Here is a 25,359-nt window from a genome sequence, read left to right on the forward strand (position 1 = left end):
CTCGGTATCACTCTGGTGGTATTCCTGCCAAAAGCACATAACCTGAATCTGATCATGAGCAAACATCAATCTCGAATTGCAGGACATTCTACAAAAGTTTGCCCATGCTTCTCAAAAATGCCAGTGCCATGAAATACAAGGAAAGAGAAAGGATTTCCAAATTAAAGACGACTACAGAGACATGACCACTGAATGCAACACATGAACTTGGATTTTCTCTTGCTATGCATAAAGTACCTTACTAGGATGGTGCACCCACAAAATATGTATCAATAAGACCTGTAAATTAGACAATAGTATTGCTTCAATGTTAACTTCCTAATTTTGAAAATTATACTTGATTACATAAGAGAATTCCTTGTTTTATTTGACAAAGGAATACCATGTCTGCAACGTACTCTAAAAGGTTCAGAAAAAAAAAAATAGAATAAAGCAAATGAAGTAAAACGTAGGTGAAGATGCATGAATATTTTGTATTATCCATGCAACATTTCCTCTAAGTCTAAAGTGGTGAAAATTTAAATAAGAAAATAAAAAAAACAATTCTATGCTAAAAATACAGGCTCAATTTCAATATTTTACAACTTTTTCTAGTGTGGGGCAGTTCACAACCACTCATGTTTTTCTTTCCCAGTCCTTTGTGTTAAAGTCTAGTTTTGATATTGCCTTATTCTCACTAGAGGAAAATAAAGACCTTCTACTATTACCAATGAGGTAGCACTGATGATGTAATAATACTTCTAACTCATGGCACTCCAATATTAAATGTTTCTAGTTTAAGTTATAGTAGAAGCTCTCTTATTTGACAGGACTGAAATCCAGCACTTGGTCACTCGATCTATCAACTCGATGGTATTTTTTAAATGACTTGGGTTTATTTAATCTTTCCAAAGTCTTCAATGCACTTTTAAAAATCAAGGAATCGGGGGCACCTGGGTGGCTCAGTGGGTTAAGCCTCTGCCTTCTGCTCAGGTCACGATCCCAGGGTCCTGGGATTGAGCACGCATTGGGCTCTCTGCTCAGCGGAGAGCCTGCTTCCCCTCCCCTCTCTCTGCCTGCCTCTCTGCCTACTTGTGATCTCTGTCTGTCAAATAAATATATATAATCCTAAAAATTAATTAATTAATGAAACTAAAAATAAATAAATAAAAATAAACAATGAATCATATTTCATAAGTTTATAAAACATCTAAACTTTGTGATAACAGTAAAGGTGCAAATGCCACAATTTTAGAAACATGCAAACTATAAGCAAAAAACTCAACTAGGGAGGGAAACATACAGAACTCTGATAGAAAAATGCCCAGTGGGCGCCTGGGTGGCTCAGTGGGTTAAGCCGCTGCCTTCGGCTCAGGTCATGATCTCAGGGTCCTGGGATCGAGTCCCGCATCGGGCTCTCTGCTCAGCGGGGAGCCTGCTTCCTCCTCTCTCTCTCTCTGCCTGCCTCTCTGCCTACTTGTGATCTCTCTCTGTCAAATAAATAAAATTTAAAAAAAAAAAAATGCCCAGCCACAGCCCAGCAAGCCTGGCCGGTCAATATATTTTTCAGATCAAAGAGTATTAATTAGAAAATTAGTTAAGACACTGGTTGATGCATTTGCAAGGTACCCCAAAGTTTTAACACATAGTAATTTGGAGTTTTATTTGACACAACAACTTGTATAATGTGATTATTAGAGCTTAGGCTTTTTGTGAAAAGACCTTTGTGAAAGACACTGATGATAAAAGACACCTAATGGCTTTATGAATTACTTTCATCTTAAATAGATCATAAGGGAAAGCATTTAAATTTTCAGTGTAATTTAACTGTATTTTATAAACAAAAGTAATGTCACTATGATATCTGGCAATATAGCCATATGTCAAAAAGTCCCAGTACCAAAGTTATAATTGGTATCTCAAGTTTATAGACATGCTTTTATCTATCTGAACAATATTTAATAACCAAGAAGTAAGTAAAAGACTTCATCTGTCTTAGTTTATATTTTTCAATCACCCATAATCCCATAATACTACTTGGAAGATAACAGCTGCATAAATTTCTATGACTGAAACCTATTTTTAACAGTTTTAAGTATGTATTTTTTTAATAACAACAAATAATAATATGCATTGAGTTAAAAATGGTCAGGCTATCTGTTCCAAGTATCTTACAAGTATTAACTCATTTAATGAAGATACAAAGTACAGCATAAGGAACAGAATTAATAACATGTAACAATGTTACATATGTAACATACAGTGTTACATATGGTGACAGATGGGAGCTAGATTTGTCCCATCACAATGTATATAACCATTGAATCACTATTTTGTGCACCTAAAACAAATATAATATTGTATGTCAACTACGCTTCAATTTTTAAAAAAAGGTATTAATTCGAGGCGCCTGGGTGGCTCAGTGGGTTGATCCTCTGCCTCTGGCTTGGGTCGTGGTCTTGGGGTCCTGGGATCATGCCCCGAGTCAGGCTCTCTGCTCAGCGGGGAACCTGCTACTCTCTCTCTCTGCCTGCTTCTCTGCCTACTTGTGATCTCTATCTGCCAAATAAATAAAATCTTTAAAAAAAAAAAAAGGTATTAACTCACTTAAGCCTTCAAGTAACTCCTTGAAGTTGTAATTATTATTCCCACTTTAAAGTGCAGATAGTAAGGTACAGATAAGTTAAAGTAACATGACCAGCAAATAAATGGCAGACCCAAGATTAAGTCCAAACAGAGTATATCTCCAAAACCTCCACCAAGAAACTTCTCCCAAGGGGCAAAAAAAAAAGTCTTTACAATCACCGCTTTTGTCAAGTGGCTTAAATTATGTGGCCTTTGGCTTCACGTCATAGTAATCTCTGGATAAATAATTGAATGGGTAGATGAACAAATGCACGCGTTGGTTATTTGTGATCTGGTTTACGCTATCATATAAGTTGAAGCTGCTCTACTAGTTTGCTGTTAAACAATGGAAAATAAGATACTAAAAAGAATCAGAAAATGAACCAGAAAAGAGTTAAGTCTGTCAGCGTATCCTTATTTCTTTAAGCACTAGTAATTAATCTAAACTAGAGGTTTGCCTTCTATTTATTGGAAGAGTACTGCAGAAGTGCATAACTAACATGAATAATTCAACCTAGCCAAACATTACAAAGCTCAGGAAAAAAACAACACATTTAATCAGAACAAAGACTTCTCCTGGGCATTAATCCAGAAGAAAAAAATACAGAATGCCTAACTGCCAAAAGGGACTATAGAACACTCTTCCCAAATGACACTAGAAATGTTTATGCTCTAATTTAATAACACATAAAGCCGAATTCGGCAGCTGCCAATCATTTCAAGTATTCCCGGCCAGTTCTGTCCTCAGGAATACTCTGTTCTCTGATGCAATGTAGGCCACATTTCTTGAGAAAAGAACTGTTTTTAATAAAATCTTAGGACATACAAATGTTTGTTCTTTATTAAGAACTAATGGCAAGTTAAATGATTTAATAAGGAAGATGTGCTTTCAGAAACACTAACTTTCAGCAAATAAAAATTTTTAAATATACATTACAATATAGCAAACATTCCCCCTTCATAAGCAATAAGGATTACTATTAAATAGGAGATTCTTTTCCCGAACTTAAAAAAAAAACAACAAACAAAAAAAACCTGACTACCAAGTACCTGGAGAACTATAAACTATAATCTACTCTGTGTAAAGGCATCCCACCCACCCCCTTCCCAGAACAACTCCATGTATTATAATGTCAAGAATGGCCCTTGGTGACTGCAATATACAGTCTTGCATATGTGAACAAAACTCATTTTTAAATTATAATTATTTTAAATTTGCTATAAGATCAAGAGGAAAATATATTACCTGTACATCAGGATGGTCAGAGATCAGAGCCCCTTCCTTATTGTAGGTATAAACTACAAAATCTTGGGGCAAAAGATCACTGGAAGAGGAATAAGACACATCATTTAAAATAATTTTAATCTATATACAACTAAGAACACAACTCATAAGGCAGCACTCCTAGAAGAGATAAGTAGGAATAAAAACTTTTACCTGACAAATTATTATTTTAAAGAGGGAGCTACTATAAAACAAAAAGCTCATGAATAGACTTAAATCTAAAATCGTGTGCATTGCTTCCTCATGAAGAATGCAGGGCTGCATAATTTGTTTTACTGGTCATAAAAACTCTGGTTGTAAAAAACACAAGTAATGTCTTTTAATTTTTCTGATACACCACATAGGAAAGATACAAATAAGGTTATACAGCACATCATATTTCCAGAAGAAACAGTGTTTTTTACTCTTTCCTAAAAGTCCTCTATAAACAAGAAGCACTCACTACTTTAGCCTGGTAAGTATAGGGGCAAAATCTGTGTCAGTTCGACGAAACAATTACTGTGGATTCCTGAAGCTCCCTTGTGTGTTAAAGGAACTCAGTACTGTAAACCATACATGTAAAGACAGGGTCATCTTCATTAAAGAAAAAACTATTCGGTGACACCTGTTAAAGATGGTAAGGCAGACTTCATTCGGCTCCACTGTGACAGGGAGAGGAACCACTGCAATGGTTATCTTACAGGGAGGGAGAACCAAGGATCAACTCCAGAGAAGTTGGGCATGGGCAACTGGGAATTTATAGCCAAGAGTCAGGGTATCGGGGATCAGTGGACAGAAAATTACTAACTAGAAGTATGAGCACTGAGAGGTGGTGTAGCTAAACGAACCTAACCGATTCTCCATGAAGACAGGCCAGAGTGAACGCAGACCACCTGGAAGGTCCTAAAGGATGAGGAATGTGACTACACGGCCAGAGGGATCAGAAATGGGGTAGGGGGGAGGAGTTCTTAATAAAACCAGACTTGACAGGGAAGTGCACCAATGCAAGAAGGTTCAACAGCCTGACTGAAGTTTGGTCAGGCAAAGGCTGTTTGTCAGTCTCCCTCTTGTTCAAGAAGAGACAACCTTCTTTCCTCTCAACAATAAAAATCCCTTTTTCTGTCTGGATGCCTTCTGTTCATTAAGGATCAGCTGAATCATCTACTGGAAGTTGGTATTAAAGGACAATTGCTGGATGCTGCTAGCAGTCAGACATTTAATGAGGACAGTTGCTATGAAAATAAAAGAAAAACAAAGACTAATAGTTAGAAACCCAGTTTCTAAGTCCAATGGGCAGTGGTCAGAGTTTTTAGATTTGAAGTTCTTGAAGTATGGTAGAGGATGGCATTGGCCATCTGACAAGTTCCTGGGTGGCAGTCTGAATGCCTCCGGTGATGGCATCAGGCGTTCTGCTGAACTTTCTGAATGGGCCATACAGCAGGAGACAGGAAGGTTGCCCATACATGTCTGCTGTGGCGAAAAAAAATTGGGGGGAAGAGGGGGGAGTTTATGTGAATTTGTCCAGCTACAACTTGCAGAGCTTCATGAAAAGGGCGGTCTTAATTCTCAAAGATTTCAAGTCAGAAGGGAGAAAAATTGGAAATGTTAATTTGGAGAGTTGTAGCCAGCTATTGGAGGAAACCAGAAGATTTCAGGATTTGGTAAAAACTGGCAAAAAGAGGGGCACCTGGGGGGCTCAGTCGGTTGGGCCTCTGACTCTTGGTTTCAGCTCAGGTTGGGAGATCAAGCCCCACACCCAGCTCCACACTCAGGGCAGAGTCTGCTTGAGATTCTCTCTTTCCCTCTGCCCCTCCCCTGCTCACACATGCTCACTCTACCTCTCTCTAAAATAAATAAACAAATAAATCTTTATTTAAAAAAAAAAAAAAAACTAGCAAGATGAGCCAGCAAGGGTATACAGCAGTTTTCCACTGCAGTGAAAAACAATTTCTCTCTACAGTCACCCTCATTTCTGTCAAAGATAATCAAAGTAAGACTAATCTGTTTGCAAAGTAAACCTAGTCCAATTAAACCTGGTCTGATTATTTACATAAGCCTAGTAAAAATACTGACTGACTGCATTGGCCCTTGTTTGAGTTTGATTTACTGCAACACTTCAAAAGGAATCTTAGATTGGACTTTTAAAAGCCTCTAAGGGCTGGGAAGCCACATGAAGAACTCACCACTAGATTTTTTTCTTTTTTTTTTTTTTTTTTTTTTTTTGCCGGTGGTACTTATACACACAGGAGAATTCCTCTCTTCTCAGGGTTCTCAAAATACCTTGAGGTTCCTGGACCTGCCAGAAATGACCTTCCTTACTCACATTTAAGGCAGGAAACCCCGTAAGCCAGATAGACGCTGGTTTTTCCAAGAGGTGTGGTTTATTAACATTGGCTCCCTAAAGTCAGCCTTAGTTCCTTAAAGCTGTCTAGTCGTATCTGATCTGAAGCATATCATTCTCAAATATGACATTACAAAAACCTTGGTGATATAACTAAGGTTTCCAAATGTATTCTGGTACAAGGAGAACAGATTCTCAATAACTTATATAAATAACTATACTGCCATGAAAATAAGAATATTCTCTAAGAGCTTTCAATTTCTAGAGAGCTCAGGTAGGAAGGAAAGATCAGTGCTTCAGTTCTGTTTACAAAGGTATAAATTACAAATTGCTGTAAGTTACACTTAGCTTAAGAAAAGAGAAAAGGTCTTCCTTAAATTTGGAAAGAAAAAAAAATTAAAGAACCAGCAATGTTTCAAACAAAAAGTTACAAAAAAAAAAATTATAATCATCTTCATCAGTTCATTTAGGCCCATATAAGTAAGTCTTGCTGTACTTAATCCTGGGTTAGTAGTTTTTATGAATCCATCTGTTTCTTCATTAATTCAGGAAATTCTTTTTTTTTTAAATATTGTGTCAGTCACCATACAGTATGTCATTAGTTTTTGATGTAGTGTTCCAAGATTCATTGCTTGCATATAAACTCTGGAAATTCTTACACAGTTATAAACACTTCTAGAGAAGAATCACAGTAATATTGTTACTTTCTGTGAGTGACAAAATTGTTCAGGTTAAAGACCTGATGAGAGTTCACCACAATGCTATTGACAAGGACATTTTGTTACTTCTGTGCCACCCAATTTAAGTTAATAACTCAACAATAAAGGTACTGGCAAATTTCTGTGAACATCATACAATTTCTATATGCAGATACAACACATACCTGTATTGTATGTACAATCGTCACTTACCTGACAATGCTTCCCAAGTAATTTAATATATTAAATAAGCCTAATTGAACATGAACCTTTTTTTAAATTTTTTTATTTTTTATTAACATGTAATGTGTTATTAGCCCCAGGGGTACAAGTCTGTGAATCACCAGGTTTACACACTTCACAGCACTCCCCACAGCACGTGCCCTCCCCAGTGTCCATCACCCAGCCACCTTCTCCCTGCACCCCTCCCCCTGGCAACCCTCAGTTTGTTTTGTGAGATTAAGAGTCTCTTTAGTTTCAAACGTGTCTCTTTTTATAAGGAGAGAGACAAAAACAATGAGATTTTCCAGGGGTCATCTAGGAAATCTCAAAGTTAATCTGAGGTCAAAAAGACTCTTCTTATGGTTGACAAAACAACTCTTCTTAGAGCTTGGAGAAGCTGTCACAAAGGTCTGAAGGTCCGACCATCTGACTAAACAGGATCACAGGTCACTGGGAAACAATCCTTAGTTATCCATTTAACCAAACTCACAATTCAAAGATCTCAAAGGCAAATACACAAAACTACCTAGTTACAAAAATTCTTAGCCTCTTACTATCAAGAACACCTGGTTTTCAATCAAAGAACTGATTGACATGAAACACAAGAAATTGTTTTAAAACACAAAATCTTGTTTTCCCAGGCATATTACTTAAAAGGTAAAGAAAAACAACTTTTTTTTTTACAATTTCTAATTAAGAGCAAACAAATAATCTAAAAAAACTTTGTTGCTTTAACACAGAGAGAAAACCAAATAATGGTTTCACATCAGTGTGCTATTAATACTAAGGCGAATTTTTAAAAGTTAAGATAAATAAATATATAAAAACCCTACAAATAAATCCATCCAATCTTGGGCAGCTACAGATTCCTTTTCCAAGGTTTCTTTTCCTCAAATCTTGTAAGAAATTTTTCTTATAAGCATTCGGTTTTCATCCTACTCTTTTCTTCTTTAGCATTCTGGAACAACCAGTCCCACTTTACAAAAATTACTCTTTTCCCCCTAACAAAAACTTGTCCTTCATACCTTCCCTTATCAAAAATACATATTACTTCCCTTTTTATAAAGTTATTTTTCTTTACCCTTATTATTCCTAGTAGTTTCATTTGCATATCCTGACTACATTTTTAACCATCAGAAACTCAACTTTTCAGTGAAAAACAGGAAGTGGACAACTGCAAATTCACATATTATCATACTATAGCAGGTTTAAGAATATTATCATTTCATAATTCCTAGAGACGTGTCTTTTTCATAGCACAACTTTATCATGTTTATTCACAGATTCAAGTATACTTAGCTTTTCTATACCATATTAAAAATGAGATGCCAAAAGTGAATAAAATTAATGTTCATCAATTAATGTTTCAATATTTTCTCTAGTTTGGGAATGAGATCTAGACAGCCAATAAATATACATCACTAACTTAACTTTGTACAGCTTGAACATTTAAAGTTATGAAGAGGTTTTTAAAACTATTTTTAAGGAAACCTATTATAAAACAGAATGATCATTAAGAAGTTCATTTATAAACTTTCATCCCATTTATACCTATTTAGTTTACTTGAACTTAACAATTATGTTTGAATTACATAATTTCAAAGACATTAACTAAACAAAGCTAGCCATCCATCATCTTAAGTTATTTTTTCCTGTTGACAAGTCAAGCAAGTATCAAAAAAAAAAAAAAAAAAAAAAATCACAGATGCAAACAAGCTAAAGAACCTACAAAGTTATTCATCTGATTCTTTCTTCTTTGTCTTTGTTAACTGCTGTGCTTGACACACACTAAGCAATTCCTTTTTATTATACATTTTGTTTTTAGGTTAGATTTATAGTTTAAAATCTTAAACATCTAGCAGAAATAACAAGTTTGTTTGACTGGTAAACACAGGTAGGAAAAAACTTTGTATCTCCATTACATATTTAATGCTGAAATCTCTGATGTTGTCAGTTTATCAATAATTTTATCAATAATTTTAAAGTTAGCTTTATTTATGAAAGATTTTCCCAAATCATGCAAACTTCAAAAAAAAAAAAAAGAATTTATAGCCAAGTTAGTTTCTTTATTTCTGAGTTTTAAGAAAATTTATATAAAAGTGTTCATTAGCCAAAGCCAATATGAACAGAACTCCTTTAAGGGATTTTATTTTATTTTTTTTAAAGATATATTTATTTATTTGAGAGAGAGAGAGCATGCGCAGACATCAAAAGTGGGGGGTGGCGCAGAGGGAGAGAACCTCAAGTGACTCCCTACTGAGTGCAGAGCTCCACACAGGGCTTCATCTCACCACCTACGATATCATGACCTGATCACCAAAATCATCCGTCGGACACCTAACCAACTGAGCCACCCAGGCACCTCTCCTTTAAGGGATTTTTATAAATTAATCTGATCATTCCATCCAGAGGCAGGAAACGACAGCACATCTATAGTACACATATATATAAACAGATATAAACATACAGACATACACAAATAGAGATCTTACAGCTTCCGTTCCAAAATTTTAGCCGTGAGTCAGTAAAACAGTAATGCAGTCTCACTGGTTTATCTCCCCTTTGTATTTTCACCCGAAATGTGTTTGTGGCAAATGGACCAGTTAAGGTGACTTGTCTACCAATGACTGTGGAAACTTTTAAGATTTTTTTTTTACTGTGATGTGTAATCTTACGAAGGCAACAGACTGAATTTTAGATGACTGACTGAAAAGACATCCAAGTGCTGTCTGGACATTTCCAAAGTCCATAAGTGGATAAAGTGTCCAACTCTATTTCCAAATAGTGGAGTTTTTTTCCCTCTTCTAAGTCTCAGAGAGTTGCTGTCAGGGGTACCTGACTCCCTTGAGAGGGCCCAATGGAGGTTAAGGCGTCTGCAATTGCAGGGGCTGTGGAGAGCTGAAGGCTGAAGTGGGAAGGGAAAAGTCAACAAGGGTGGACCAAGGGACAGAGACAGTAGGGGCTCGAAGAGCTACATCGCAAAGGATTCGAAGAAACTAGAGGGAAGACTGAAGGTGGTAAGAGGAGGAAGGAGGAGCAGAAGCAGCAGGAAGGGAGAGGTACAGGGAGTATTGAGGTTGGAGAGATCTCAAGTTTCCCAAAGAGGACAATGAAGTTCCAAATCACCCTCACCAAAATCATGTCAATGAGAAAGTAAGCAGACCCAGCAGAAAGTCAGCAGGAGTTTGAGAAAAGGGGTTTCAGTTGGCTGAGAAGTTCCCCTGGGAGAAGAGGGATACAACAGAGAAAAGAGACAGACCTCAGAGAGAGCCAGGAGGAAGAAGATTCCAGCCCAGGGAGTCAGGGAATGATCCCCACTCAGAACAAGGAGCCAGGAAGACCTTCCAGCCCAGCAGGTACCTTGCAAAAAAAAAAAAAAAAAAAAGCGTGGGACTCTAACCCAGCTTCAAAGAGTATAATCAGTATCTTAAAAATCAAAATCTGTCCTTACCAGCGTCAATAGACGTTTGTCTGGTGCAACAGTTCAGGAGTCAGACTCCCCAATGGATCCCCAATCAATCAGCCAGGAATGAAGACAAGCCTTCAAAGGTGCATACTTAGGGCCCTGGGTGAGAGATCCGGGGGTCCAATGATGAATCTGATCCTATCTGAGTCATGGCACAATGACTGTCAAAGAAAAAAATTACCCAATGACACCTTTAAAGACAGTGAGGCAGACTTCATTCAGGATCATTACACTAAGTGTTGGGACCATTTCAAAAGGATTTCATAGTGGAGGAGTGAGAGAAGGACCAACTGCAAATACAGCATGAGCAAGGGGGAATTTATAGCCAAGGGGCAGGGTGGCAATGGATAGAAAACTACTGACAGGAAATTTCAGGGGCGAGGGGGGGTTCTAGCTAAAGCAACCTAACAGATACTTGCTGGAAACAGGACATGGTGATCAGACGTCACCTGGGGACAGCTAAAAAATGAGGAGCCTGATCACATGTCCAGAATGATCAGAAATCGAGGACAAGGGGGTTAGTGGTTCGTGCTAAATTGAATTAGTAGGTTTCTTACCAAAACTGGATTTTATAAGGAAGTGCACTGATACACCTAGAAGGTCCAGAAGCCTGACTGAAGTTTGGTCAAACAAAGAATCTGTCATTTGCAGGACCAGAGCAGCTCCATGCTTATCTCCAGGGCTTATGGACACGTCAGGAAGGGAGTGTGCTAGCTAGTGATTTACAGTGTGCCATTTAAAGTTCCCAACACCCCCGGAGGCAGCCAGGGTCAGCTTGCCTATACTGTTTAAAGATAGAGAGATTGATGGTTTGCAGGCATTTGAATCAGTTACACGGCCTGTCTTTGGCTACCTGACCAGGGTGGTATAAAAGACCCCTTGTGTAAACATGTGCCTGGGCTCCCCTGAAAGTAAGACACTTATCTCACAGGTTTGTAATCTAGAGACAAAGCACATCTGGGATGTACATAAAGTTTTCAATCCCCTTGATGATTATCTGCACTTTCTTTGTCCTGAAGCACCGTATCATTCACCTTTTATAAAAGCTCCCAGAGTGAGCCTGAGAGTAGCCTAAGGCATCTGCAGTCCTTTTAATTACTCAACCCTGTTTATCAGTGCAGTGCCTCCTCTCCAGTCTCTCCCCAACACACACACACACACACACACACACACACACACACACACACACCCTCCATCTAGTGGTGAATCTGAAAAGAATAAACTGGAGATAGTTTGCTCTGCTCTGAAGTCACTGCCTACCCAGTGAGAGCAAATTCTGCTATGCTTCTCCAGAAGGAGAGCAACCACCAGGTAGCACTGACATGAATGTGCTACCTAGAGGCCACTCTGCCTGATGCTGGGGTTCAGGATTAAGAGGCCCACCAGGCTTTCATTCTAAGCTAAATCCTCCACCCAGCCCTTATCAGTAATAAAACTGACATATTTAACTTACCCTTCCATTTCATTTTTAAATCTTGCAGCACCTGCACAAAAAGATGTGATCTCTTCTTTCCCATAACCCTAGTTCCTGCCAAATACTCCATGTAAGTGATTATGTACCCTCTTCCACAAGAAGGGTTCATGGCCTTAACCAAATTCTTGAGGGATTTGAGACCTAAAAAGAGTTAAGACCACTATTCTAGAGGCAATGGGGAAAAAAATGTGCATTTACTAGAACACAGTCACTCCTTTATTGAATTTCATAATTTCCCTATTACTACAAAGAATGCATCTGAGCCATTCTATTAAAGATATCCACTGTGCTTTTTATTAGTGATCACTAGCTTTGATGACCACCTTTCAAAGATACTCAAAGGCCTAACAACTCTTACAAATGCCTGGAAAAGTACCATTTGCCACCAAATCAAGAAGCAGAGTAATACAGAGCAGACATAACATACATATGTAGATCACCAGACTTCTGGTCAAATGACTTGGGACTTGTACCTCAGCTTAAAACCTTACAAACTACGTTTGAGCAAGTCAAGGAATTTCCCTAAACCTTGATATTCTTAATGCATAAAATGAGGACAACAGACACTGCTCAACATTTAGATTATAACAATACAATAAATGAGATAAAGGTTATACAAACATAAGAAACTATAGTTGACCCTTAAACAACATAGGACTTTGGGGCACTGACACCCCATGCAGTCAAAAACCCAAATATAATTTTTGACTCCCTAAATATGTAACTACTAACAGCCCACTGTTGACCAGAAGCCTTATGGATAATGTAAGTGGTCAATTAACACGTATTTTACACATTATATGTATTTTACACTGTATTCTTTCAATAAAGTAAGCCAAAGAAAATGTTGTCAAAAAAAGCGTAAGGGGGTACCTGGGTGGCTCAGTTAGTTAAGAGTCACACTCTTGATATCAGCTCAGGTCATGATCTCAGGGTTGTGAGACTGAGCCCTGAGTCAGACTCCATGTGGGGCATGGAACCACCTTAAGATTCTCTCTCTCCCTCTGCCCCTCCCCTCCTCTCTCTCTCTTAGGGAAAAAAGGGGCAGTGAGGGGGGGTGCCTGGGTGGCTCACTTGGTCAAGCGTCCAATTCTGGATTTTAGCTCAGGTCATGATCTCAGGGTTGGGAGATCAGGCCCCACAGTGGGCCCCATACTGGGCAAGACTATCTCTCTCCTTTTTTCTCTGCCCCTCTCCCTACCCCATGCTAGCGCTCTTTCTCTCTCTCCCTATCTCTCACTCTCTCAAAAAAAAAAAAAAAAAAAGAAGAAAGAAAGAAAATCATAAGGTTATAAGGAAGAGAAAATCATCTACAGTACTGTACATATATTTATTGAAAAGAATCCACATATAAGCCAACCCATTGGTTCAAACCTATGTTGTTCAAAGGTCAACTGTATGATTTTAATTAATTTTAATTAAATTAATTAATTAACTAATTAATTAATTTACAAGTCCTACAGAAAGGAACAGAAGAAAATATTTGGATCTATTAGGGTTTTTTACATATTGACATCATTGCATTAGAGTCAAGCAAGATCCTTCAGGAGTTTTGTGAGAATTATATAAATAGTATACCTAAAAGTACCTAATACAGTGCCTGGGATATAGAAAATGTTCAATAAATGTTAATGTCCATCAAATACAGTAGAAGGCTTCAGAAAGTCTGCTGGACCATATCCGTTGCACTGCCTGAACTTCTGCTAGGGGGACTCAAACCCTTTAGATTAACATCCTCTTCTGGATTAAAAATCTTACTCAAACTTGAGGATGCACAAAATGCATCTAGAAAGCTTGTTAAAACACAAATTGCTATGACACCTCCCAAACGTTTACTTCATTCTAGGGTTAGTCCAGTGAATTTGCACTTGACAAATTCTCAAGGGCTGCTGAGAGGTTCCAGGACTATGCTTTGAGCACCATGTCCTTAAGCAAAAATACTTTATATCTCCCTCATTCACACCTCACTGTAGATGGGCTTATCAGGGGACTTTTTTTTTTTTCTAGGATTTTTCACTAAGATTTAAGTTGTGCTACATAAGAAAAGGGAAAGGTGGGGGCGCCTGGGGGCACAGTCAGTTAAGCATCTGACTCTTGGTTTTGGCTCAGGCTGTGATCTCAGGGTCATGAGGTCAAGTCCCACATCAGGGTGCATGCTCAGTGGGGAGCCTGCTTGAGATTCTCTCTCCTTCTCCCTCTGACCTTCACACTTGTGTGCTCTCGCTCTCTCTCTCAAAGAGATAAATAAATCTTTTTTAAAAAGAAAGAAAGAAAAAGGAAAAGGGAGAGACAGACCACAGGAAAGTGGGTGACTCAGCATGGTTAAAAACTTGGCATTTCAAGAGGTGGGTCAAAGAAAACAGATTACCAAAGTGGAATCAGGTGAAAACGTGCCAAAATGTGGAGAAGGAATTAAAAGGGAGTGGTGAGAGACTACTCTTGCATCCTAAGTATCGTGACCATCCCCTCTCCCCATGCTCAACCCCTGCAGAAAAATTCGTATGTTGAAGCCTCACAGCCAGTGTGGCTATATTTGGAAATGGAGCTACTAAGGAAGTAATTATGGTTAAGTAAGGTCATAAGAGTAAGGTCCTAAACTGACAGAATTGGTGTCCCTATTACAAGAGACACCACAGAGCTTGCTCCTTCCCCTAACCCCCACCCCCCATAACAAGGAGGCCATGTAAGCGCAGCATGAGAAGATGGCCATCTGCAACTCAAGGGGAGAGCCCTCTCCAGACACCAGCCCAGCTGGCCCCTTGATCTTGGACTTCTGGTTTCCAGAACTGTGAGAAAAATAAACTTCCTTTTTTTTTTTTTAAAGTCTGCGTTATTTTGTTATGGCAGCACAAGCAGACTGATATAGCTATTAAAGACTTCTTTACCCCTGCTTAGTTGTTACTTAGGCCAATCACAACTAAAAAGTTTTCTCCTGAAATACAACTTTCTTTGGCTTTAATTTAATTTATTTTCCCTTGCTCTAACATCAACGGAAACCAAAAATAGTATGACTTTTTCCACACTGCTACTCCTGTTATTCTCACCTTTTTATCAATCTACTGAACAATATCTAACTAAATAGACTATTTAAATATACTATTTAAAATACACTATCTTTGGGTGCCTGGGTGGCTCAGTTGGTTAAGCGACTGCTTCCAGCTCAGACCATGATTCTGAAGTCCCAGGATCAAGTCCCGCATCTGGCTCCCAGCTCCCTGGGGAGTCTGCTTCTCCCTCTGACCTTCTCCCCTCTCATGCTCTCTGCTACTCTCTCTCTCTCTCAAATAAATAAATAAAATATTTTTTTAAAAAATACATAAAATAAAATACACTCTTTAAAAACATACTATTTTTTAAACCAAAAAGCCAAAGTAAATAAAATTCCTTACTTGTTTCTTTCCAAGTGAATAATATGCTCTTTTCCTTCAGCTTGGATGATATAAGACACCTAAAAGCACAGGGGGGAAAAGAAAAAACAATAAAACACCATCTTATAAATCACTTTTCAACAACAGGTATTTATAAGACTAGAAATTCCATCCTGAGTTAAAATAATCTGGCACTGACTGAAATTGTTTTACAGAACCTTATAACTGCTCTTAAATAATAAAAAGATACTCTGATCATCCCTACCTTCCTTTAATAACCCATTGTGGGAAATCACTTGCATGTCCATCTAAACTTTCCTTAAATTCATTTATAATTCAGTTGTAACTTCAGAAATTATTTCTATTAAGTGTAGTCATGTTTTAACTACAATGTAAAGTACTTCTTCCCTTTTGTTTAAGTGAAATGCATTTCTTAGTTTCAAAGGATTATCTTTATTTCTGGTCACCCAAAAGTTGAAATTCATACTCTTATGATTTTATGGCTTCACACAGCTTACCACATTTCACCACTTCTAAAACCCACTTTTTTCCCCTCAAATGAACATCTCTGAAATCAGGATGCATCATACAAAGGCGCAGCAGTCGAACTGGCAGGCTTCTGTTTCTTTTGTAAATAGTGGTCTATTTTTTTTTTTTTTAAGATTTTATTTATTTATTTGACAGACAGAGATCACAAGTAGGCAGAGAGGCAGGCAGAGAGAGAGGAGGAAGCAGGCTCTCTGCGGAGCAGACAACCTGATGCGGGTCTCAATCCCAGGACACTGGGATCATGACTTGAGCTGAAGGCAGAGGCTTTAACCCACTGAGCCACCCAGGCGCCCCATAATTAGTGGTCTATTAAACAACAATGTCTTACAAATGACAGCATCTGAGCCAATGAACTGAGATAAGGTAACCTGCACTTACACAAGCTCAAGTTCACAGGCCCCTCTTCTTTATCTCAAACAACTTCCCCAGCAGCTCACCAGTTCATCCACCAGAAGTGCTTACTGTGATCCCTAGAACCATGAGATTTCACTTTCCATTAACTCTTTGACCAAAAAGAAAAGTCACAGAGGGACTCAACAAATAATATTATCAGAAGTGACCTCTTATTTTCCTTATTGTTTCTGGGCTCTAAGTTAACGTTTTGCCAAGAAATAGCATGATCCCCTCTTCTGGAACTTATCAAGAGCCCACTTCTAGGGCCTAGACCAAGTTACAGCTCCTGGCACTCTATTTTCACAACGTGAGCTACCTGTGACCTACCTCAATCTCAACTTAGGCATCAAAAATACCAAGCTCCTAGGTACAAATTTCCAGTGACAAAATAAATAAGACAACAGAGATGAAAAGTACAGCATAGAGAATACAGTCAGTAGGATGGTAATAACTTTGGTGACAGATGGTGACTTCACTTAAGGTGAGCACTGAGTCATGTATAGAATTACTAAGTCATTAAACTGTACATCTGACACTAATATAACATTGTATATTAATTATACTCCAATAAGAAAAGAATCAAAACTAAAAATTAAACAAAAGAAAGTTAGAAACAACAACAAAAACTCCAAGCTCCTTCCACCTTCACAGTTTTGGCGTGTGCTGTTCTATCCTGTCTGCTCTTGGCTGTCCTATTGTCACAGAAATTCTGAAGAGTCTGAGAGTTGTTTCCTGATACTGTACTGTTTGCCCAAATATCTGTCCCGATTGCTCATTCCCCTGCTTCCGGTCTTTACTCAAGGGTCAACTTCTCAGTAAGGCTGCCCTACTAAAAAAATACAAACCCTCTTACCCCACCCATACCCTCACTTCCAGCACTCACTATCCACCTTCCTGGTATAATTTTCTCAAGAGCACATACTATCACCTTAAATAATCTACATTATTCATTTATATTATTTCTTTGTTTACTGTATCCTCCTACCCCCATCCTGATAGAATGGAAGCTCCATAAGAACATGAATTGTGTCTGTTTTGTTCACTGGCGTATCTCCAATGCCCAAACCATGCTTTTACTTGTTCAAATATTTATCAAGGCATATGAATGACATTTGTTATGATCACAAGTACCTATGTGTGCAGTACTGATGTAGAAATCAGAAACACAATAAAGTCGAAAGCATAGTCCCTGTGCTAAAAAGTGAAGAAAAGGAGAAAAATAATGAAGCAAGTACACATTAATTCCATCCTAAGACAAAACATAATCAAATGGTAGAACATCCAGTTCAAAACAAAAGAAAGGAAGAATTATAAATTGTAGGGCCATTTATTCCTTACTTAATAGAGAAGAACTAGAGGTGAATGACGTATGCAACTAAAGGTAGTACCCAGAGGGCGGGCAAGAACTAAACGCTCCTGCCTCTAAACTCCAGTGTTCTTTCTATAAGGCCCAGTCCCTGAACAATGTATGCACTCCCTTCTACTTATGAATATACCAGAGATTCAGACATAATAAGCTAAACTCTATCCTGCATCATCTGTTACTTTTAAATTATAATAAAGTTAGATTATACTTTTCTAAAGTTGAAGAGTTTGCAAAATCAACTGAATTCCAAACTTAGTATTTCTGAACTTTACAGTTGGAGAAAACAGTATAAAAAATAATTTTTGTGGGGGCGCCTGGGTGGCTCATGGGTTAAAGCCTCTGCCTTCGCCTCAGGTCATCCCAGAGTCCTGGGATCGAGCCCCGCATCGGGCTCTCTGCTAGGCAGGGAGCCTGCTTCCTCCTCTTTCTCTCTGCCTGCCTCTCTGCCTACTTGTGATCTCTGTCTGTCAAATAAATAAATAAAATCTTTAAAAAATAATAATAATTTTTGTGTACTGGTTACCCCATTAACAACACAGTAATGTTTCTTCTACTCACTTCTGAGTGAACATTCCCATATAATGAAAAATATACATGTAACATACTACTCTTCTCCAGAGTCTGTGAAGATACAGTATGATGTATTCTACCTATCATAAGCCAAGAGAGAGATTAATTCTTATTATTATGAAAAGGCCACTGTAACCAAGACCAGTGAGAAAAGGGTTAGAAAACTACATAATCCACATCCTACCCTGGTCATAGAATTTTATTTAATTATTTCATTCTATTATGTTTCAAGTTGACCATTTGTCTTTCAAAAAAAAAAAAAAAAAGCTACTAAGGATCAATATATTACTTTACTAGAATAATGGCCAATGGATATCAGTGCCATATGTATGGTAGTGTACTGTTCACTGGCCAACACTTCTCAGTGAACCAACCCCTGCTGAAAGTAACACACTATCTTTAAAAAAAAAAAAAAAAAAAAGTAAAATTTAAACACATACATACTTCTCAAGAGATAACTTGCCTGTTTTGAATAGGGCCTCGGGGCTTCTCTTCGTTCTCTAGTTAATCTCCAAGGAGTTATAATTTCATAAGAAGAGAGATGTGAGGTCTGTTGAAAGCCTAGAGAAAAAGGAATAATAAATATTACATAACAAGTAAATGTGAAAAACTAAATGGTACCAAAATGTAATGGAAATCAAAGGCTGAATGTTTAAATCACAGGAAAATCATGTGACATTCATATATATGGTGTGCATGTGTATTTCACACAAAAAATAGCAATATACTTGATAAGTATGAGGGGAAAAATATTTTTGTTTAAAGGGATGTAAGTCCTCACAGTGCATACACAGCGATCATTTTCAAACAATTTCTTGCTATAAATCTTATTCACCCTTTTCCTTAAAATAAATCTGAAGGTATACACACAAGAAAAAAAAAAGTGCTTTGGAGAGGAAGTGGAGGGAAGGCACCTGGAGCCCAGCACCATTTACTCATCTCCCATTTTTCACCCTCACCCAAAATGAATGACTAGCATACACAAACAGAAAGACTGAGGGAGAACAGACACATTTTTCTCTCAGTCGATCGAGTGCATTGTGACAACTCCTTCAAACAAGTTTGGTACATTTATTTATGATATTTACATGTTTACATATGACATTTTATAGTCTCATATATGTGCAATATGATATAATGTTTCATAAATGCTATACTGCAGAGTTGAGTAAAATGAAGTCTCTCCCTTCATCCCATATCATAATCATATCATATCGCCCTGATATGGTATTGGAATACTTATGAAACAAACAAGGACAATTAGAAAAATTACTTTCAATGCCTCATCGGTTAACTTTAATAAATACACACTTAACAACGTAGCAATTATCTCAACATTACATTACTGCCATTAATGTGTCCTAAAAACAAAAACTCACTTCTGGTAAAATTTATTAACAGTGAAGAACTCAAAACAATCATGCAGACTTACTCCCAATTCCAATCCTGCTCAGTTTACTGCACAGTGGAATCATAGCTAAGTGGAACTTGGGTTCCAAAGTCATCACTAAAGCAAAAATGGAGTATAATCAAAATTGCCCAAGGAAATCCCTTAGTAAGACACCCCTTGTTGGAGTCTGATACAAGGTCTCTCAATATACCCAACACAATTATCTTCTTCCAGGATCTTTGCTGATGGCATGTCAATTTATTTTCAGTCAGTGAACGTGATGAAGTAGATGGTGAAGTCACCACTTAAGGACCATGAATGAAAATTCCATCTCTCTCTATGTCTGTATATTACAAAATAATTTAATTAAGTGGAATTTCCCTCACAAATAAGTGCCCAGGAGAGGGTGGGGGAAGAAAGGACTTCCATAAGTTAAAGAGCCTTATAAATGTATGGACCTCTTTGGATCCTAATTCAACAAATCAGTGGAAAAAAACAAATTCTGAAACAATCAGGGAAATCTTGATGATCCTGAAGAATTACTGTTAATTTTTTTTTATGTGTAATAACCATATTGTGGATAAGGTTTCTTTTTAAAGTCCTTATGTCTTACACAGACAAAATTATATGATGTCTAGGATTTGTATCAAAATAGAGTGTGTGTGAGGGAAGAGATACATATGAAATTATATTGAAGTTGGGTAATGGGTACATGTGAGTTCATTATTCTCTCTGCTATTATGTGTGTTTATAATTTTCTATGATAAAATAAATTATATTTTAAAGTAGCTACCTATAGGGAGTGGGATGAGGGGAGAGACTTCATTTTAATCAACTCTGCAGTATAGCATTTATGAAACATTATATCATATTGCACATATGAGACTATAAAATATCATATGTAAACATGTAAATATCATAAGTAAATGTACCAAACTTGTTTGAAGGAGTTGTCACAATGCACTCGAGTCACAATGCACTCAGATCCACTGAGAGAAAAATGTGTCTGTTCTTCCCTCAGTCTTTCTGTTTGTGTATGCTAGTCTTAAGCCTCCTCATGAATGTGGTTTAGATATATACAGACACACAGAGATATGGAACATTGAGATAAGGACATGGGACTTATTTCCTGCATCCCTCCATGTCTGTATGGTTTGAATTTGTTTTTACAATGAGTAATGCATAATCCCTGTACTACCTTCAGAATTATAAGGGGGAAAAAAGAGTATTTGTTCAACAAAAAGGCACAATCCATTTAAAGTGCTGATTATCTAGCATCTCCCAAAGTTCCTTCCTCAGCCTTACTAACCTCACACCTACAAGACCCAGTCCTTCTTACCTGGTCTCCCTACTCCCATTCTCTTCCTTTGGATCCAAACTGAGTGCTCATTCACATATTAAGTTTTACACCTCTCAGATCTCTCAAATACAGATTAAAATGAAGCATTTACAGCTAACTTTCTCCAAGATATCACTGTATATAAAAATGTCTATTCTGGGGCTCCTAGGTGGCTCAGTCATTGAGCGGCGGCTGTCTTCGGCTTAGGTCTTGATCTCAGGGTTCTGGGATGGAGTCCCATATTGGGCTCCTGCTCAGCCGGAAGCCTGCTGCTCCCTCTCCCACTCCCCCTGTTTGTGTTCCCTCTCTCCCTGTCTCTCTCTGTCAAATAAACAAAATCTTAAAAAAAAAAAAAAAAAAAAAAAGTCTATAATCTTGTCTATCTTGGGATTTTAAAAAAGATACAAAAGGAAAACAAATTGTATCCTATCTAATACAATACATTTCATACTAACAGTTTTCAAACTCTTTACCCAACTTCAAACCCCTTATATCTTTATACTATGGCATATTATGCTATCTAAGATGGCTTCGAGTCATTACATGAGAACACCAGGGATAGACTCCAATACTCACAAAAGTGGCCATAAGCTAATCCAAGGCATACTTATGACATACTATAATAAAATATCATTCAGGTATTTGGAATTGTTAATGGGGAACCATGTCAAAAGAAATCCCCAAGGCCTTCACAAATGAAGGCTTCAGATCACTAGATAAAATATCTTTAATCCTACATCAACTGAGGTACAGGACTACTGCCCCACCCAGAAGAAATGTTTCAATGACCTCTGTTGTTTTCAAATTGCTAAAAATACAAGTTTCAATATTACCTTAATTTCACTCTAGATCATGATAAGTTGTTCAACTACTAGAAATGTGGTGATGTTACAGAACCAGACTCCCGGCACTCTGGGCAATGAAAACTGATAAGATGCCAAGCAGGTATGTTCAAGCAAGACTTTTATCAGGGGCTTCTGCCAGAGCAAAAGGCAGATAGCACAAAGCAAAGTGTCCTTGGGCTAGCTCCGTGAACAATGGCCAGGGAAAGTTTTTAAAGCAGCTGAGGTAGGAAAGGAGTGACATCTAAGCATGTAGCACTGGGGAAATACAGGAAACTGGGCCCCAGTTGATCAACCATGCTTCACACATGTTATGTTTCATTTGCATGTTAAGTTTCCACCGCTGGGCATAATATATAACATTATATTGGGGAGAAAAGTCAGCAAAAAGTCAGAGCTGGGTCCATTTGGCTCTGACTGGTCTGGTTTGGTCTGGTCTTTGTAGGAGCACACCTGTTGTAAATTGGGTCCTGTTGCTTGTTTCCAGCTTATGGCTTCTGGCTTCCTGATCACATACAGCCACCTGCAAGCTGGACTAGAGAAATGGGTTATTGCCATTGGTGCTCTGAGGGGGCCAGGGTTTTTCTGCAAGTTCCTGTTCTGTCTCAGTGGTGCAAATAGTTGGCAAGAATAAAATTCTTTTAGCAGGTAATAAATTAGAAGCTCTGTGTGACAAAAAATGAATCACTGTGTACATTTATTTGCAACTTCCTATGACCCTAGCGTTATTTCAAACTAGAAAGTTTTTTAGGTAAATCTTTACAGGCTTTGACATATATCGTAACAGGTTCAGGGAACTGTTAACACTAGAAGCTAAACAATATGCGACTCAAGTTTTTTTTTTTTTTTTTTTTTTCATCTCATTCAACTCAGAAGAAATCACAGAGAAAAAGAAATGTCTCAGAAAAGAGAACTACAATTGGGCAGGCAGATATTTAAAGAGCTTTCAATGTGAAACAGGTTAAATAACTTTATAATATCAGGTATAAAACTATGGATCTTTCTGTGAGGCTGTTAGCAAAGAATAGCAATCCAGTATAGGAAAATAAGACACAAAACTCTTTCTGCCCTTCTCACTTTAAAGCATAATTCTTGTTAGGAAAACAACAACAACATAGTTAATCCTTTATTTTTAATAAGACTCTCAAAATTATAGCACCCAAAAATAACTTCTCTAAGTCAAACTGTTATTCCAATACTGACTTCTTGGTTTTAAAATCCAAGGATCTTTCTGAGTGCCATAAGGAGTTCCAAGAACATCATAACAAATGTACATATTTTTTCCCAAATTCCCTTTTCTTTTTAATCCCAAATAGTAGCAACCTTCTCATGGGAACCAAAATTACATGTTTCCCATGTTACTATAAAGGAAGTGCATGCACATTATTTGTACAAAGCTTCAAGCCTCAGCACTGCTGACATTTGGGGCCAGAAAATTCTTTGCTGTGGGGGGCTGCCTTGTGCAACGTAGGATGTTTAGTAGCATTCATGGCCTCTATCCACTAGATGCCAGAAGAACTATCAGTGTGACAACTAAAAATATCCCCCAGATGCCTTCCGGGGACAAAACTGCCCCCCACTGAAAAACACTATAAGCATATAGTTCACAATGAAAATAAAAATCTTAATACAATCAACTAGCAGAGGATACAGATTTGTTACTTTGGAATTTGACAGAATAAGCACACTGTCAAAAATCAGATTACTAGGAAACATGGGCTGGAGATAAAAATAAGAGCTGAAACATGAAACTTAAAGAATCTTCAACTTAGTGAAAGAGAAGGGTGTTAGTTGCACTTCTTTATTCCTCTGACTCCTTAGATCTTTTAATGAACTGTGTTTTGCAGAAAGTCTAAGTATATGTTTCAGAATAGTAACTGTAGTAGAGGGAAACAAGAGAATTCTACTTAATTGCAAAGCAAACAAATGTGAATTCTCAGTCATGGGCTTTTCTCATTTCCTTCCTGCCTATTATGTAAACAAACAGCCACCTTTAAATACTTTCACTCTATATAGAAGATAAACCTGAGTTCCATATAGAGCATGAATAAAATAATTTTGTTGCCTGAATTCTTTTAAAAGAGAAATTATTGTAATTAAATCCAGAAAACCCTGTTACTTTGAGCCACATATTTCCATTCCATTCACAAGGTCAGCCTCAAATAAATATCATATACTAATAATTATACTCAAAAATAATTATAATTTCAATTGCTATGTCCTACCTTCTTATATTTTTTGAGTGAGTTTTTTTTTGTTTTTTGTTTTTTGTTTTTTTTACCATTTACCCGTCTTCACATTTAAAAAGAAACAGAGCTTTTGCTGTTGTTTGTTTTTAAGTGCCCCTATGGGAAAACCACCAACCACTTAGAAGATTTAATACCCTCAAGAACTTAAAGCTCCTCTAGCAAGGAATTTCAGTTTCTTGAGACAAAGAATGATACCTTATAAGGACAATATAATTTATAGATCATGTGTTTCCTGCTCTGGTACAGTAAGTATTTGATGACTACATGTTGAGTAAATGCCTTCTTATCTTTATAGAGTCATTCATAACAGATCTCCTACTTGTTAATTGTCATGTACAACCAGAATTAAGCTTTATTTTTATGACGAGTATCTTTTTAATGCCAATTCTCCAGAAATCCACGTGGTCCACACATTTGTCATTTTAACGTCAATGTTCTATTTCATTGTATGGCTCTGCTATAGAATGCTTAGCCACCCCTCTCAGGTAGCTAGGATCAGAGCTTCTATTCACAAAGAATTTTAATTTATCGATGAAGCCAATGGAACAGGCTCTCCAGGGGTCTACTTGCATAAGGGTTCTAAGGAATACTATAAAAGGAAGGGGGGGAACCTCCTAAAATGAGTTAAACCATGAAAAATCTCATTAAAAGAAAAATATGTCAATGGGAAAAAGGCATTTCCCATATACTGTCCTACAGCATAACAAATGTCTGGCAGTGGCATCATGCTTCCTTCTTATAAACTAAAATACTCTAATTCTTATGTTAAGATAAACACAAACTCAGAAACAACTGCATAGTTAAAAACTGACCACATTAGGTGAACTTCTCAGGTTTCCTAATTCATTCTTAAAAGGTCTGATTCAAGGAGTATCTCACATATGATCACTTCAGGAAAAATGATTTGACTAAAATAACAATATCACAAAATGAGAAATAAACTAGAATAATCTCCCAATATACAAAAAAGATTGTACAGTTCAAAGTGATACCAAGATCTACTTAGGAGGCAGTCCTATAGCACTGACTCAAAGGACAGCATAACTCCAAGACTCTGAGATATATTACATATCAAAGGGAAAAAGTATCAGGAGGCTATTATCTATGTCATATATCTGAGGTTGTGCATATTTCAAGAAAAAGCTTTCAGTTACTCAGATCTTGCACCTTCAGAGAAATTCTACAATAAACCAGGATCTCTTTTTTTTCTTTAAAGATTTTATT

At 37.4% G+C, this 25,359-nt stretch overlaps 1 protein-coding gene across 1 annotated transcript in view; it reads right to left on the bottom strand.

Annotated features, from left to right (window-relative positions):
- Positions 1-25,359, bottom strand: part of ADAM9 (ADAM metallopeptidase domain 9) — a 148,260-nt gene that overhangs the window by 119,312 nt on the left and 3,589 nt on the right. Inside the window, exons 2-4 of the mRNA XM_059155828.1 lie at positions 18,779-18,876; positions 15,459-15,517; positions 3,851-3,929 (exon numbers count right to left, since the gene is read on the bottom strand). Of these exons, the coding sequence (XP_059011811.1) occupies positions 3,851-3,929; positions 15,459-15,517; positions 18,779-18,876 (236 nt within the window). The remainder of the gene's footprint in view (positions 1-3,850; positions 3,930-15,458; positions 15,518-18,778; positions 18,877-25,359) is intronic.

This window comes from Mustela lutreola, chromosome 18 (assembly GCF_030435805.1).
Source record: "Mustela lutreola isolate mMusLut2 chromosome 18, mMusLut2.pri, whole genome shotgun sequence".
Taxonomy (NCBI): domain Eukaryota; kingdom Metazoa; phylum Chordata; class Mammalia; order Carnivora; family Mustelidae; genus Mustela; species Mustela lutreola.